The sequence below is a fragment of the Vanessa atalanta genome, chromosome Z (assembly GCF_905147765.1).
Source record: "Vanessa atalanta chromosome Z, ilVanAtal1.2, whole genome shotgun sequence".
In the NCBI taxonomy this organism is placed as follows: domain Eukaryota; kingdom Metazoa; phylum Arthropoda; class Insecta; order Lepidoptera; family Nymphalidae; genus Vanessa; species Vanessa atalanta.
The window spans coordinates 13,956,725-13,974,987 of NC_061902.1; the positions used below are offsets into that span (position 1 = coordinate 13,956,725).

The 18,263-nt window shown below is 33.1% G+C and overlaps 1 protein-coding gene across 13 annotated transcripts in view; it reads left to right on the plus strand.

Annotated features, from left to right (window-relative positions):
- LOC125076319 (basement membrane-specific heparan sulfate proteoglycan core protein) overlaps positions 1–12,399 on the plus strand; it is a 156,605-nt gene extending 144,206 nt beyond the window's left edge. For 9 of the 13 annotated variants that reach the window (XM_047688424.1, XM_047688425.1, XM_047688427.1 and 6 more), the window contains 26 exons: positions 241–452; positions 787–954; positions 1,222–1,318; positions 1,409–1,511; positions 1,944–2,173; positions 2,367–2,494; positions 2,800–3,072; positions 3,247–3,393; positions 3,741–3,895; positions 4,410–4,539; positions 4,790–4,953; positions 5,078–5,285; positions 5,532–5,726; positions 6,044–6,179; positions 6,376–6,511; positions 6,720–6,889; positions 7,020–7,252; positions 7,335–7,477; positions 7,662–7,769; positions 8,321–8,419; positions 8,602–8,851; positions 9,159–9,353; positions 9,502–9,599; positions 9,734–9,851; positions 10,066–10,207; positions 11,291–12,399. In XM_047688424.1, coding sequence (XP_047544380.1) covers positions 241–452; positions 787–954; positions 1,222–1,318; positions 1,409–1,511; positions 1,944–2,173; positions 2,367–2,494; positions 2,800–3,072; positions 3,247–3,393; positions 3,741–3,895; positions 4,410–4,539; positions 4,790–4,953; positions 5,078–5,285; positions 5,532–5,726; positions 6,044–6,179; positions 6,376–6,511; positions 6,720–6,889; positions 7,020–7,252; positions 7,335–7,477; positions 7,662–7,769; positions 8,321–8,419; positions 8,602–8,851; positions 9,159–9,353; positions 9,502–9,599; positions 9,734–9,851; positions 10,066–10,207; positions 11,291–11,297 — 4,045 coding nt within the window. In that variant the 3' untranslated portion in view covers positions 11,298–12,399. The remainder of the gene's footprint in view (positions 1–240; positions 453–786; positions 955–1,221; positions 1,319–1,408; positions 1,512–1,943; positions 2,174–2,366; positions 2,495–2,799; positions 3,073–3,246; positions 3,394–3,740; positions 3,896–4,409; positions 4,540–4,789; positions 4,954–5,077; positions 5,286–5,531; positions 5,727–6,043; positions 6,180–6,375; positions 6,512–6,719; positions 6,890–7,019; positions 7,253–7,334; positions 7,478–7,661; positions 7,770–8,320; positions 8,420–8,601; positions 8,852–9,158; positions 9,354–9,501; positions 9,600–9,733; positions 9,852–10,065; positions 10,208–11,290) is intronic. The other 4 variants (XM_047688426.1, XM_047688429.1, XM_047688431.1 and 1 more) reach the window with 4 other exon arrangements.
- The last annotated feature ends 5,864 nt before the right edge of the window (positions 12,400–18,263 follow it).

Here is an 18,263-nt window from a genome sequence, read left to right on the forward strand (position 1 = left end):
CAATTTTTGTCTGACTGCCTGTCTGTTTGTTCCGGCTAATCTCTGGAACGCCTGGACCGATTTTGACGGGACTTTCACTGGCAGATAGCTGATGTAATAAGGAGTAACTTAGAATACTTTTATTTTAGAATGATATGTAAAATAATAATAAAGTCACGCTTTTTTATTAAATACAAGCGCGTACGAAGTCGCGGGCATAATTAGTATATAATATAATCTCAAGTAATTCCTGTTTTTTAGATTCCTTAACGTTGAGGTAAACGACGAAGGCGAATACACGTGTACCGCGACCAATGATGCCGGCTCCTCAAGTGCCAGCGCTACCATCAAAGTGCGATCGCCACCTGTGATCACTATAACACCTAACAACTACATCCAAGTTATTAGAGGAGACAGAGTCAATGTTGAATGTCGTGCAGATGGATACCCTGAACCAGAAGTTTCTATTAAATGTATGTTTAACAAAACTTTTATTAGTTACTTATTTTATTATTGCACCACCGAAATAATATTTATTTAAAAATATATAATCGAACGTCACGAAACGAAACGTCATAGAAATATTACAATAACTCAATACTCATAATATCTTGAGACTTTAATTAGGAAGTTTCATTTAGTGTATCTTTGTTGATAAGAAACTTAATTAAACTTGTATTCAGTTTCCATTTAAATTTTGTTTATCAGATGAAGTTACGCTTTGCTTTTCCTTAATTTCTATTACATAATCTAGGTATCTTATTTTGTTATATAGCCATGTATGAGAAGATAATTATTTGCTTTCAGCGGGCTCAGACTTACGTCTGTTAGTGCCCCCATCACCAAGGATAGCGGCGCTTAATATTCAAAATGCAAACGAAGACGGCGACTACATTTGTACGGCGACGTCTGCTGCTGGAACCATCGAAGAGCAATTTGTTATCCGTGTGGAGAGAGGTGATGGTGGCCTCATTGGTATATATTTTTTGTTTATTTTCTTTTCGTATTTTTTTTATGATTTATTATAAAATCACAGTGAAATAATTACCTTTCTAATTTGAAATATAACAATTTTTTAAATGCGTTTGTTTACAAAATTATAATTATATACAAGATTTTATTTTTCTTTTTAATATGTAGATTGATTTATTTGAATTTATTTTATATTATGACATCATTATTAATATTATCATAGTATATGAAATGATATGATCCGACTTCTCAAAATATTTTATTAAACAGAAAGCAGTGGAGACAACGAAATTGGCGAAAACTATCCGTCGTACGATGTGCAGCCGAAAGACATGGCAGTTATCGAAGGGCAGCAAAGTCAAATTAGGTGAGGAGGGCGTTCTTTTTTCCAAGTAAACTAAAAACAAAACTAGCCTATTATGTAAAATGCATTAATATGTGGTATTATTATCTTCAGTTGCAATGCTTCAGACGAATTCGACGTAGTCTGGACTCGCGCTGACGGAAGTCCTTTGCAAAGCAATGCCATGCAAGTAGGCAACGAGCTGATCATTAGAAATGTACGTATACATAACGCTTATATATACGTAGGTACATAACAAGGAGGAGGAAAGTCATTTAGATAGTCATAAGCCGACATAATCCAATTACGAATTCAAATCCGGACAAGCTTCGCTGAATTTTGTGTTTAATGGAAAGAAAACTTTGCGAAAAAACCTGCATGTATCAGAAGAAAATCTGCCACATGTTTATAAAAAACAAGCATTGAAGTAGCGTGGTGTAGTAAATCCCAGACTTTCTTGAGAAGAGTTAAGGGCTTTAAACCATAAATGAGACATTTACAGGCTGCTTTCACATTGTACGATACAAATCCTTACCATCCCCACTTTCACTGAATTTCAATAATAGTGTGTGTCATGTGAAAATCTTTATAATTTACTGATTACATTACTCTGAGGCTGCATTTTCATATAATTTTATTTTTAATACAGACTTCTAAAAGTGATACCAGTGTATACGAATGCACTTTGTACTACCGTCCGACTGGAGAGGCTCAACAATCAGCAAGGACAAGTCTCCAAGTTGTAGCACCGCCCACTATTACTCTGAACCCTGCAACCCAGACCGTTCACCCAGGACAGTCGCCAACCGTGGAATGCTTTGTTGAAGGCGATGACATAATTGACGTAATATGGAGATCGAAATATTCTATGTTTTCAAGGTTGTTTTTGATAATTTTTTCGTTATAAAAACTTTTATTATATATTTCATCCTTTTATAATAGATCATACTTAATCAATATCTCAAAAAATATTAATATTTCAATCAATTTAAATGTATATTAAATACTGATTATTATCATATTATCTCTAATTATATGACCCCAGCAAAATTTAACGGCATTGCAATTTCAGGCGAGTTGAGGTCCAAGATCGTACCTTGATATTCCACAAAATCGAAATCGAAGATGCCGGAGAGTATGAATGTTTTGCAAGAAATAGAGTCGCGAATGCATCTGCCATCGCCGAAGTCAGAGTCAGTGGTAAGTACGGGATAATCTCAAACTTGCTTGATCACATAAATATTTAAGTACAACAAAAAGCACGTAGAAGATGTTGTAACTGTATTTAAAGTACACACATTGATTCGAAATCGCTTAGTTTCACAAATGTACAGGTCGCACTCAACGTAATTATTTTGCGCACCTGTTATAATTTGCCATGCTGTGGGAATCCAAATCACGCAAATCACGTAACATAAGTAAAACATCGAATGTTTAACATTGCTACTTTACCACTGAATGTGTATGAGGAACAGTCTTGTGCATGTATTAAAAACCATTCATAGAAGAGACGGATCGAGCGACTTCGGTGTCTCGCGATAATGAACAGACCGCGCACGTGGGCTCCGCCGTCAACCTCAGCTGCAATGTCACGCTGCCGAGGCAAACCATCCGCTGGACCAAGGACGGCAACCAACTCCCCAGATCAGTTATTCAGAAGAGCGATGGGTCCCTTTTCATCAGACTCGCCCAGAAAACCGACAGCGGCCTCTACGTCTGCCTCATTACCGACATTTACGGCAGACAGATTAGCAATTTCATCAATCTCCACATCGAGGGTCAGTGCGAGTCGGTTGTGATAGCACTCAACTTTCACGTTTGTTTTATCGCTATGCTTGTTTGATTATAACCTTGGCATGCTTTTGGGTTTTATTGTTGGTATTCGTTGTGCCTAGTTCTATATTATTTTTTATTTGAGAAATTATTAGCTTATAATTTTTATTTACGTAAAGGCAATGAGTGCTTGGAGACACAGTTCAAATGCAACGATGGCAGAAATTGCATAAACTTTGAATTTGTATGCGACGATTACCCAGACTGCCTGGACTCGAGTGATGAGTTAAGCTGTACAATGTTATCGGATTCAAATTATACAACTGGTAAATTTGCATTTAGCGTATTTTCAGGTGTATGTCCTTTGTGCTGTCTTCTTTCGATTATGTCGTAAAAAAATCAACACAAACAAAACGAGAATACATATTATTAAATTATTCAGAATTCTGTGAATAATATAACGAAGCTAAATAAATCCTTATGTGTGACTCACGGTCTTTTTTAACTAACGAATCCTTAGCTTTGCATGTTTATGTACGAAGAGTTTTTACTATTTTTCGGTGCATCGGTATTGATTGAAGGAGTTTTTCTAAAACAATATATTTTGTTAGACTGGTCGTGGCAATATTTACAATTCAGAAAACGTAGACTTATAATATTACATATGTTACAGGAACCCGTGTTGAATCTTTAGGACTTGTTGCTATCGATCAGCCCCGAAGACCGTATAGAGTCGGGGATAAGGTCGAAGTAACGTGTAGAATGAGATCAAGGGATATCAGAGTTTCATGGGAAAGGTTTAAAACAAAGCAATATGTCGAATCAAGAGTAAGTATAACCAGAGATGTTTTAATTTTAAAGTAAATATTAAAATAAATTACGTCATTCAAAATGAACAACCATTTTAACTAATTTAAATTTTGTACGTTACTTGATGTTCTGTTGCACATTAAATAGCATTGATAGTTTGCTACAAACCTTAGCTAACAGTTGTGTTTCTGTCTGGAAATAAAAATATGCAGGCTGTCAAACTGTTAAACTGAATCAAAAGACTCACTAAAGTCAAGGTCGCGCACATAAGTGGATATTTAAAAGATGAAATTAAAAAATTTAACCTAATATACAAAGAAACCTTTTCCTCACAGTGAGAAATCAAAATTTAACTATATGTGATTTTGTTATAATTATGATTACGTGAACATTTAAAATAGGGTTATTTAAATTACATATTATTAAAACTTCGATCGAGTACTATCAAGTAGACGTAGCCAAATACTTACTTACTTACTACAAATGCTATGATATAAGGAAACGTTATTAAATATTTGCTTTACATAACAAGGTCTACGGCGACGGAGCAATGCTTCTTATACCAGGCGTACAGGAGTCCGACGCTGATGTCTATAGATGTATCGGTCAAGATCGCTATGGACGTGTCTCGTACGACAATTTCACTCTTGAAGTAATCCCAGGTACTTATATGGTTCCGTTCAATCCTTAATAACTGTGACTTTCATATAATGTTGTTAATAAAATTGGTTGGTTGTATTAGAAAATGGGCCACCTGACGTTATGTCACCACTACCCACAGACATTGGCACTGTGAGAAGTATAACCATCCCTCACAGCATCCTCCTTTGCCAGAATTCATTTGCCAATCAGTTGTACCAAATATAAAATAGTGATGTCTAAAGATTTGTATTGAAATAAAATAATTCCCAGGACAAAATGAAGCTTCTTATCCAGTAGGCGATAGAGATACTACGTACACCGCTCGTTTGGGTGACATAGTCGAAATGCCGTGCAATCACAACCTGGAAGAACCTGTTTCTATCGAGTGGAGGCGAGAATACTCTCAGCTTCCTCCTGGCGTTAGGCAAAACGAGGTAAAGATCATTTTATATAAATATTACACTTAAAATATTTTTTATCACGCAAAATTTTCAAACATTTAATAAACAAATACAGTTTCTCATATACTTGTTTAACTATGATTTTGTTATAATTTAGCGCATTCTAAGTTTGGAGAGTGTATCGGAAGCGGACGCTGGGACATACATATGCAGGGTGACCAATAATCGCGCGAGAGTAGAAACCCGTGCCACTTTACGTATTGTGGGCGTAGTGCCCAAGTTTAATGGCGACAGTTGGCTGGCTTTACCGACACTCAGGGACGCCTACATGCAATTCGACATCGAGATCTCTTTCAAACCATCAGGTATAAACCAAAATTGCATAATCTCTATACAGTGAACTTTTATTTATTTTTAAATTAAATAATATAATCTATTTGAAATTGTATTTTTTTAATAATAGCTCGGACGATATCAATTAATTTCTTGATTTTTTATTTAGTCGATCTCAAATTCTGTTAGCTCACATTTCTTTACTAATTATTAATGGAGTTATCTCAGTCCGTAGCATATTAAAAAACAATCACAATAATGTGATATTATTTTTCCAGATCCCAACGGAATTATCCTATACAACAGTCAAAATAAAAACGGTACCGGAGACAACTTGGTCCTTCAGCTTGTCGAAGGAGTACCAGAGTTCACACTTAAGTTTGATACGTCAACTCCTTTGATTGTTACGGGTGACCGACCATTGCAGCTGAACGCTTGGCATACTATACGTCTGAGCAGAAGTGGCTCTAAAGGTAAACGTCTATAAATTGTATTTTTTTCTATCAATATCTCAAGTTTCATTATCTTACTACTCAAATAACTGGTCCACGAGGTTAGAATTTAATAACTGATAGTTTATATTATTATACAAATTCAATTGGTTAATATTACGCCTATACTTATTTCATTTGTCGTGGGTAGGTTAACATGTTTTGGAAATATTACGACAAATATACTCACTGAGCAGATGGGTCGAAATACACCATTGATCTATTAAATAATAAAAATATTCAAAATTAGGTTTGTTTAGAAATAAAAACCATATGATAATAAAAAAATACTATTGCAGTAACAATGGACGTCGACAATACTGGTCCGTTCGTAGCGGAATCATCGAATCAGTACGAAGTACTAGATTTGTATGCAAATCTGTACGTCGGTGGTGCACCAACTCAACGTCCCCCCGAACTCGAGAACGCTCCAAGGTAAGCGCTATTAATGTGAAAGCTTTTAGGTAAAGTACATATATTTGAAAGTCACCGCGTACGTACGTACCTACTTTCGACACAGACTTTTGTTTCTAACTGTAGAAAATGCAAGATGCGAATAATTTACGATAATGATCTCGAGTAAGGTAAAGGTATCAAGTGGTTTTTTATTATTTCCTGTATATATTTTTAGCTTTATCGGCTGCGTCAGCATGCTTATCCTCGGCAAGGAAGAAAAGAACATCATGGCGGATAGCATCGACATGTACAACGTGATGGACTGCAATTCCTGCACTCCCAATCTCTGTCTCAATAGTGGTGTATGCCAAGTAAGTGCTGTATACCACTTCACCGTATTTTATTTGCAAATAAAATAAGATAAAGTCTAGTGATTATCAGACACATTTGTGGTGAATAGAAAGATGACTTCGATTTTACTATCAAAAACTGCTTTGGAGGCGTAAATTAATGTTAAAGAGCAAGTATTTATTACTTAATACCAAACATTTATTACAATAAAATTGCGTTATTGTACAGGAGGCCCGCAATGAACGCGGCTACACCTGTCTGTGTCCCGCCGGTTACGCGGGACTGAACTGTGACCGTCCCGGTGAAGCGTGCCGTCCTGGTCTTTGTGGACTAGGAAAGTGCACCGACACTATCGATGGCTACAAATGCACGTGTCCCGTCACTTACACAGGCAAAAAGTAAGACTATTATTAAAACTATGATATTACCGATTCAGAGGAAGCTTAAGAATTTTACTAGTACTTTTTAGAAGATAAACAAACAAAGTGCAAAATAAATTCGAATAATCATATAAATATATATTTTCAGTTGCGAAGTTAAACAGAACATTGCCTACCCAGCATTCGCTGGCAGTGCTTACTTAGCAATAAAACCACCAAAGACTTCCCGATTCCTGCGCATGTCGATGAAGATCAGACCTAAAGCACCGGTCACAGACGGTATCATCATGTATTGTGCACAATCAGCTCGTGGGTACGGAGGATTCACTTCCTTGGCCGTACACGATGGCAGGCTCGAATTCCGCTATGACCTTGGAGATGGTGAGCAGAAAATAAATTTCACTAATTTCGTTAAGAAAAATAAAATACATTATTTTAAAATTTTATAACTTTTTTTTTCTAGGAAACACACCAATCGTTCTTATTAGTAACAATACCCTGGCACCTAATGAATGGACTGATGTAAACATCGCGCGCGTTGGACTCGTTGTGTCGTTGAAGATAGACATGACCAGCAGCTATGAAGCCAAATTAGCTTCAGCTAAGGTAAAACAATTTTATTTAAATAAATATAAATATGTTTCATTTATGAAAATGTGAAACGATTTATACTTTTAATAAAAAGTAAATCGGTACTGTGCTACGGTATTTATGTATTCTGCCTATCTGTGATAAAATAAAGAGAAAAAATGACAAAATGGAAATATTAATTATTAAAACCTTCTTTTAGGATCTCAATTTCGAAACATCGATGTTCGTCGGAGGAGTCGACGATGATTCGATTGTCCTAAACAACAACACGGGCGTCACCGGCGGATTCAGTGGATGCATCAAAGACGTAAGTAAAACACAAATTTAAATCAACATTATGTATAAATTTAGAAATAAAGACATAATTTAGCCCGAAAGGATAGAAAATAATTTCACCGACGAAATCTGATTCAAAACTGGGGGATTAGCATTGAGCACTTGCTCGATTTGTGCTTATGATTCGTATGTGCTCGCCGAAGGAAAACATCGTAAAAAAACATGTTGGATGAAAATCTAATATTAGAGCAGCGTGCTGGAATACGATGCACATATTCCCTACAAAAGGAGAACAGGCCTTAGTCATTCAGCTCGAATTATTGCACCATGTATAATTTTACTATTGACCTAAATAATCTTAATAACTGATTAGTCATGTAAAAGACATATTTTGCAGGAAATATATATATATACTTGACATGATTATTACCTGCAGATGATTAAAATGAATAATGGCTGATCTTCTTGCTGGTTCTTCTTGGTAGAATATATACTGAACCAATTTTAGCAACTAGTTTATGTAGTAGAACGACGGTCCCCATGTACTCGAAAGAGAATACATTTTGATTTTATATATTTCAGGTTACTCTCCACGGAGATACATTAGATCTTACCAACGCATCGATCCAAGCTGCTAACGTACAGGAATGTGTCAACTATGACCGCGGTGATATCCCAGAAGTAAGTAAAGCTTACGCATAAAAAATATTTAAACTGACTTATAGATATTTCTTATATTTTTGTTACTTTCAAAGGCTAAAACGTTTATTATAATATGTATTAATTGTGTATTTCAATAATATCAATTTATAAATAAATAATTATTTTGTTACTCAATTGACTCGGAAATATGTTTAATTTAGACCGAGACTATCTGCTCACAATGTCGTAACGGCGGCTTCTGTACGTCATCCGACATGACAGCCTGCACTTGCCCCCTGGGCTTCAGCGGACTTTACTGCGAAACGAGAATCCCAAGCCGTAGACCCCTCGGAGACCCCTGCTCGGTGTCGCCCTGCAGGAACGGTGGCACCTGCAAGACTGACCGTAGCCACAGGATGAACTACACTTGCGACTGTCCGCTTGGTTTTGCCGGATCGAACTGTCAAATGCGTAAGTATATTCGAAACATAGAATAAAAAGTGGTTTATCGGAAATTGATTCTGTAAAAGGCTATGAAAATATAATATAACTAGTTTCTAGTGTGAGCAGCAGTCCGAACAATGTGAATGTAAAATGTAATGATGATCATTTAATCTATCTAATTTCGAACAAAAAGTAAAATTTGTAACACAAATGATTTTGGTATACATGTTTCTCATTATTAAGTTATATAAAAGTAACTTTAATGAAAATTATGCAAATGAAATTACTTAGGTGAATTAAATTAGTTCTACATAAATATATTTCGCTTTTACAGCCCTAGAATTATTCCAAAGCGTTGGCTTCAACGGAAACGGTTATCTGGAACTACCGGCGCATTACTTGCGTTACGATCAACTAGAAGTTGAACCGGAGTTGATTGCACTGGCGTTCCACACATACAACGATGGAGTTCTTCTATACCAGAAAGAAGCTCAACTCTCATATGGAGGCGATTATATCATGCTTAGAGGTACTGTTATACAATTTCATTATATTTGCAAACCCTACATCACTTGCTTTGATTTTAATATAACAACGCACACTAAACGATTACGTACTTGCGCCGATGAATGTTATGAATATTCTAAATTATTTTTGATAATTCATTTCTTTTTTAGTGGAGAGAGGAGTTGTGGTAATGGAATGGGACTTAGGAAGCGGCAGAAACATCCTTTCCGTTGATGACGTACTTGTTAATGATGACGAACGACACGAAGTAAGATTAATTACGTATTGTAATCATAGTTTATTTTTAATTCATGATTATCTTAAAATTACACTTTAATAATTTGTTATTAAATATTTAAATGTAAATAGAATAATTCGTAATCGAATGATTCTTGCGAATAGGTGTTTGCGAAAATTTACGACGACAACCGCGTCGAGCTGACTGTCGGATCGAAAACGAAGACTGCAATGACCAACGGCATCTCCAATGTTATGAACGCTGATTCAAACATATATATCGGTATGGATAATTATGGACTAAATTTTTAAAATACATCAAATAATTCGTAGTAGCGAACCATTCGTTAAACGTTGTAACGTTTATAAAATTCCTTAAGATTTTTTAATATGTCAAGTTTATTAAATATAATAAAATTGACGGTATATGACGTTTCTTTATTTTATTTAATACGAAACACAAGATATATTCTAAAATTATATGCTTTTTTTTCTAGGTGGTATTCCAGACTACCTTAACACGCAGCACAAGTACCCAGGCCTCGTGGGTTGTATAGAGCAAGTAGAGTTTAAGGGAGAGCGCAGTGTTACCCTCGGCAAGGTCGCGGTGGCGGGTAGAAATACCCAGCCTTGCAAAAAGTGAGCATACAAAATAATGTACTGTTATTGCAAAGGGTCGTATGTAAGATTTATTTATATATAGTCTAATAGTATAACCATTAATATTTTTTCTTGTACTCGTTCCGTGATAAATAACAAATATTTCAAAGCAATAATTTAAAAAAAAATACATATTTTAAAAATATATATTTTTTCATATCTACTTTTGCACTAACCGTTAACATGAACCTCTTGACATAATAGATACCTAAAAACATATTAATTAACATATAGAGAAGTTACTTCAGCATGCTTTATCGCTGTCAAATATAAAAAAGATTACCAAAATAGATTAGTTTATACAAATTTATAAAAAGTTAAAGTTTTTCAAAAGTACTAGTAGAGATTTTACAATAGCTTAAATTACTTTCTGAACAATGCATTCCGGTTGTATTTAAAACTATATATAAGATTCATACATTTCAAACAGTAGCTGTTTTATTACAAGCATATCTAACATGAATTTATTAGCTGTTTACTAACATATTTCTGAAATTAACCCATTTATTCCACGCTGCTCGGATACCTAGCTCCATGTTCCCAGATGTATATCCCTTCTTTGAAGAAATTGATGTTTTCGAATCACCACCACCTAGATACCATTTTAATTCCAACAATAGACCCATTCCATTCGCCTTAGTGCCGTCCCTATTCAGCTTTATAATATGTATTTATCTACACAGCGGCTTGATCGGTTTATTCTTAACTGTTAATTAAGCAATGGTACGTATACTTACTACATGTTGTTCTTTTGATTAGACACTAGTCAGACATAGATGTATCAATTTAAAAGTGAAATTAACTGCTGATAAAATATAAGTTAAACGCTGTGACGTGAACGAAATTTTCAAGTAAAAGTCTTTTGTAATAATGCTAAGAAATGTCTTATAACAAAATGACAGTGTTAATAATTTTATCTAAGCTTTAATTTACATGATTAATATTTATACAAAAAAAAAAATATATTTTCTTCGCGGTTGACACGTCAATTATATTTTTATATTTATATTATAAATGTTTTCTATATTTTTTATGCTCATTAATAATTTGTTTTAATTCCAGCCAATGAACTTCTAAGTTCACTCGAGCACACCACATCGAAGGAACGTATTATAATCTCTCTACGTAAATTTCAAGTTTCAAGCGAAAATGTCAATTGATAAAATTTAAGTCAGAAGTTATCAACATTCAATTAAAATCAGACACGATTTAAATTTTTCTAAAAAAAATAAAGAATAAAAATGTTACGGCTTATCAACTTGTTACGAGATTTGGTAGGGACTTTATTAAAATATACCCTCGTATTTAGTATTAAGGTAACTTCACCATTGAGGACAATACTGCTAGCTTAGAATACTTAAGTAACTTGAAATGTTATTGTAATAATAAACTATATTATATCTTAAATCAGATTCAAATTTCGAATGGACATTTTACAGGACAGTATCTCCTACCACACGGGTGCTCTTCCCTGTAGAGCGATGTATATGGTGCCATAAAATTTGAATATAAACGTAGTTAGGAAAATATTAACTTTTTTTTTTAATTAATTTTTGCTTATCGAGCTTTGTAATATCAAATACTAAAGCAATATCTTTGTTCAGTTTCACAGTCACTATGCAATTTTTGATTGATATTGGGAGCTGGAAGGCTTTCGATTTACTCGTACGTCATGTGCCAAAACTGGTTCTATATTAATTTAGTTTCTGCCACTGCCATATAATTTGCTTTCTTTATTATTATTATTTTTAAGTTAAGTAGATAGTACTCCAGTTATCTAAGACGAATATTCTAATTTTAAATATTTAGATAATAATGATTGTTTGTAAAATTTCAGTGATTCTGTATATTGTTCTAATGAAATCAACTGCGGTCGCATTTAACTTAAATATATCGCGAGTGATTTGTTTATCCGTTTTTACATATTTTATATGATATTACAAAATTATATTTGCATGAAATGTATTTGTTGTTTTACGAGTAGCTTAGCTAAGAATAAATGTGGCATTAAATACCAATCGTTACACGAACATAATTATATCGATGAAATCGTTTCAATGCATCTCAATTTCTATTTCGATGAACCTGCCTACATGTTATACTGTCTATCTGTGTACTGCTGCTAAATGAACAAATGCAATTAATAAAAATAAAAAAAATGTATAAAAATATATACAATCTTTTATTGAACCTCGTACCAGACAAGACCATAGTATAACCGCTTTACGAACACAATCCTCAAAAAGTTAACCAGTAAATTTTGACCAGAATAACCTCAGTGAGCCGAATTCAAGAGACATAGACTAAACACTTTCTTGGATACTTGGTATTCTAAACACGTTATTACTTTAAATAATGTCCAGTACTTATTTGATGGGAGATGTAATCTGTTTTTGTCTTAGAACTACATCAACATATAATGCATATGCATGCAATAAAGTCCTTTTTTGTATAAGTACTTAAACTCAAAGTCTTATTATAATTTTAGAATTTAATATTAAATAAATTATAAGATTAATGGCTAGCTGTAGTAGCAATGCACTATAGCATTGTCAAAGTGCCGATTTTGAAGAATTTACAATTAAAGTTCATCAATAAATAAATATAGAATTAAAAAAATTAAAGCATAGTTTCGTTAATTTTTTTTTTCTTAAATATATAAGCCACGCAAACTTTTACTTGGTGCTAGTACTCTGTGTTAGCCTGTCTGGATAAGTTCCATCTAGTAGTTATATACTCTATTGCCAGCAGGGCCGGATCTACCATATGGCTTTTTTAGCTTCAAAAATATACTATAATGCGAAATAATCCATAACTTTATTAAATTAAACAGATCGTATGGTTTGCAGCGCTGCAAGTCCTGAGCAATTAATCAAACCCATTCAATTAATTTAATTCAAGTCTACGTTCAGATATGGCTTAGGTGGGCTCCTAAGTATTGTTAGCCTAGGGCACCCTAAACTTACGGTCCGGCCCGGATTGCCAGATGCAATATTTTGTATAGGAACATACATTCTTACCAAAGTTGGTGACGCATTGGCGCGTTGTAAGGGATAATTAATATTTCTTACAGTTAGCAATGTAGCGTCTTAGTGGTGACCACTTTCAATCGTATATCTCATTTGTCTACTACAGAAATAAAAAGGTCATCTTGGTAGTTAAAATCATTAATATTGTTATATTCTCTCGTTGTCGGGTAAATGTTGCATTCTACCAATCATGCAGCTCACGCTTCGTCGGCTTCCTGATACACTCATCCATCCCCTTTTCAGAAAATCACTTCCACAGATTGAAGAGTGAGTTACACTTACTCTCGTAGTACAATGGGATGACAATCGGCAGCAACCGAACCGAGAATTATGAACGATGGTCATAGTGGAAGAATTCCATGTCATTTAGAAAATTAGTTTAAAGTAAATAAAACTTACCTTTTATATGATATTATTAATATTATTGTATTTGTGCAAAGATAACACTAAAGTATGAAGATATTGAATGCATGAAACAAATTCTGGATGTTTCCTACAAATGGTTTTGTTGAGATCTTTTTCTAATTACTATAAGATTTGATAACTATAATAATTTAGCAACAAGCGACAAACTTTCCTATGATATATAATTTAATGTTATATACGATAAGTATATAATAAATAGAATCAGATTAGTAATAGGTTAAACGTTAGATGTCAATTAAGTTATTAATAACTAATATTTCTACTACTACTAGATATTGTTGGAATTTTCATATTTGAGTTAAACAATGAGTTTTGCAAACTACTAACTTCCCCCACATCTTCACTAGTTTTTGATATTTTGCTTGTATTAATAATACAAGCAAAATAAGTAAATATGCCCAAAAAACGCCAGTTGAAAATTCAACATACATGTCAAGCTAATCAAAGAATGCATGCAGATCTAACCTCAAAATTAGAATCAAAATCTCATCAGAATCAACTATCATTAAAGTCGTGAATCGTCATGTTACAGTTTTGAATTAAATGTAAAGCTAAATAAATCGGAAAGTAGATTCTACAAAGAAGAACCGGCAAGAAACCCAGTACCTAGTTACTCTTTTCGACGATTTTAATTACAGAGTATGTCAGTAAATAGGCTATTTGACTGGTTCTTAAAATCCATTTTATATTATTTAGTAGAGGTTAAGGACACCAGTAAATGTTTTTTTTTTATAATTCTAGTACATATTTGCTGAAAAATATCAAATCAAAAATCCGTATTTAAATAGCGCGCGAAAACGCTACTTTGACAATATGACGCTGCAATGGGGTCGGTGACGTCTCTTGCCTGTATTGTAATCTGTGGCAAATATAATCCACATACAGTAGGCAAACGAGGTTAACGAGCAAGTGACGTAATTATAACCAATCCATCGACCAATCTGGAGCGTTTTGTGTCATGTGACAAACGTTTTAATGATTGCATTTTTATTTATGGATTTTTGAATTAATTAATCATTATTTTCAACTTTCATTAATAAATAACTATTTTTAAACTCATAATATATACTGATTGCAATAATTGACACTTTTTTTTCGCATTGTCAAATAGCCTATTACAATTATTTTTTTTATATAGATACAAAATATTCTAAGACTTTTGTATCTTTAATATAATCTCGTATTGAGTTATGCCTTATTCATTAATGTCGCATGAGCTTTAAATTATTTAATAGGCAAACTTAAAAATAGCTCTTGAATCATATTATGGAATCGATACTATCTCTAACACCTTAAATATCGATAGTCTATCGATAGTCTATCGATAGTGGACTATCGATATGCAACACTAGGACCCACTCCTAAAACAAGTGATAAGCTTAAAAGGTGGGTTTAATTAATTAGGGGCAATTCAGTATTCTTTTTTTTTTAAATTATAATAATAAATAGTGGAACTGATGCACTCTATCCAAGACTATACACTCCTCCACTAATGAATACGCGTACGAAACCAGGCGAGTTCACTAGTTAATATACTTATATAGATGCTAGATGTATGAGATTTACATCAAAAACTGATATATGGATCTAATTTTATGTATATTGAGTTTGTAGTTTTATAGTATTTATTAATATAGTTTTTATATTTTGTTAGTTCAGATAATTTATTCATATGTATAGGTATTTATATTTGGTTAGCAATATTAATTTTACGCCATTTTCTATTAAGGTATTTCTACATCCAAATATATGACTTTTTTAATATCTTTTCACATGACTTCAAGTAACCATTCAAACCATCTCACGCTTGATTTATTCATTAAATTAAAATTAATCAGTAAAATTAAAGAAATATTAAACATGAAAATTATGGTGAGTGTGTAAGATATTATTCTTCCGCATATAAATTCATAATATTATTCGGCTTTGAATGGTTAATAGTTTTTTAAGTTGGGCAGTATCGATCAATTCCTCTCCGACTGTCTTCTTGCTTTGAACAAGAGAAAATATAAATACTAATTAAATAAATTTGTTTAGGTAACTTTGATTCACATAATATTAATAGAATTGTTTTATTTATCGGAAATAAATTGCAATAAACGATATTTGGATCCATCCATGAAATACGTCGAAGAAAAATATTTTTCTAACGTCTTGGATAAAATATATCGCTTTAAAGAGAAATCTTTATTTGGTGAAAGGCGATCTAGACGTGATGATACGAGCAAAATGAAGTTTTTGTATGACGCACTATCAGATCAGATAAGTGCAGCAGAATTTAAAAAATGGCTTCGTAATGAAGACATCGATGTACCAGATGAAGCATCTGCGAAAGAAAATTTAGAAGAATTGGTAGAAAATGAATTATTAAATGCCTTATCTAAAAAATCATCAGCCGTTTTGGATAAGCCGTACGTACAAAGGAAGGGTAAAAATGACTTCTTGGTTATCAAAACAGACTTGAGGGACCCATTTGTGACAATTGTACCGAATGACATTTATTATAATTCTGAAAAGAAATGCGTTAACTGGATGGATGATTGCAATCAAAAGGGCTTGCGTGAGAGGTTGTTGCAAAAAGTTAATTCCCCTTACAAGTAGGCAAAACGTATTTTAAAATGAAACGTATATACCACCGTTTGACGTGTGTATCTGAGTCTGTCTGCAGCATCACAGCTCTCAAACAGATAAACCGATTTTTATTTAGTTTTTAAACACTTTAAAAACTTAATCAAAATCTGTTTATCATACGATTTTTATACTTAAAAGTGTCATATTATACTATTCTTCCTTTAAATTAACCACTGATTAAATTAATATAAATGGTGATAATTATTTTTATTTCCTTAGTATAATAATATTATATTCGTTAAATTATTATCGGTACTCGTTAGGATGAGCGGGTGACGTTCATATTTAAAAGATGTCTTAGTGTGCGTGAGACGACTAAGCCTCACGTGTGTACTAGTGTGCGTGAAATATTTGTTAACTTAACTTTATTAAAAAATAATTAATTCTTCTTAGAGTTTATGCACTTATTGAACCGATAAATATAATCGAAAGAATGCACACCAAAACATAAAGGTTCTCGTCTCAGTTTAAAAATCATAATGGCATAAATACCGCAGAGAGTGGGAGGTGGAATCGATAAGAGCAAACGTGTAGAAGCGGAGACTGATTTGGAATAGAGATAATTTACTTAACACCTGCCGCCCCTTCTTTACGTGGGAAGCCTGAGTATAAATAAGACAAATGTATTAAAAAATACGTTCCCATAATCTAAGACAGTTGATCATCTATAGATAAATTGAAACATTGTTCGGTTTAAATTTATCAGTAAATAAATAAATCATTCTAAATAATTATACAGTCATCTAAAAATAAAACTGATACGTAACAACTTGTGTATAATAAACATTTTCGTTTGGTACAATATGCGTGATATATATTTCAATAATGAAAGCGATATTTGTATTTAATACAGTAAAGATAACTCGATATGATTCTAGAGCCGCGGAGGTAAAATAGGACAGTGGAGGGATTGGGAGTATAGTATTTGACAATCTACCCAATCAATCGAATAAGGCGAAACATATTCAGTCATATAATATATATGCTTCAGATTTCCTCCAGACAAAAAGAATATTGATGTTACATTTCTTCTGAGTAGAAGTTATTCTGCAATGAAAAACTCGAATCTCACCGTTTAGATTATAAACTTCAGTAGAATCCTCATATATTGACCCGCTGGGTAGGGGTATATTGTACCTGTTTTCATTTTGCAAACGGGAGCTGTCCAGTCTATTTATAATCTTGGATCTAGCGACTCCTTTCGGGATAATTTTAACAAAGTAGGAATACTTAGTTACGTCAAAATATACTTACAACAATACATAATATATTAAGAGTACACACACACACACACACACACTTGTCACACTTTGATATAATCAGTAATAATCAATTCCGCAAAGTCAATAAATCCTTCTTGGAGCAATGTATTCATTTATGTAAGAAAATACAGATATTCTTAACTTTACGGAAATATATACAATTATGAATTAAAAATAGTAACTACAAATCTTGACCGAGTTGAATGGTAGCATTAATAATTTTTTTTTAAAGGAAATGTGTTTCCGTTCAAATAATGCACATTATTTAAAACAAAATTATATATATAATAAAAAATCATGGAACTAATTTACTTGTTGACTTCCTTGCAGGACATATTATATACATTTGTATTTAACTGACATAGCTTAGTATTCCAAATGTGGGAAAGAGTAAGTACTAAGTTTCTTGTTGTATCTTCTCGGTAGAATCTACTTTCCGAACCGTTGGTGGCTCTGCGTTTAAACAATTCTGTAAAATGACTATTCAAAAGAGCTAATAAATGCCTACTCTAATAAAGTACATTTTTATTTCGTAATAAAAATTTATCTGATGAAAATGCTTAATAAAAATATCACAGAATTAATCTACTCTTTGAGAACGTTCGTTACAAATATCCGGGATTCAATGAGTTCCAAAAATATCCGAGCGTATATACATAAATGTAGAATTATACAAGTACGAGTATT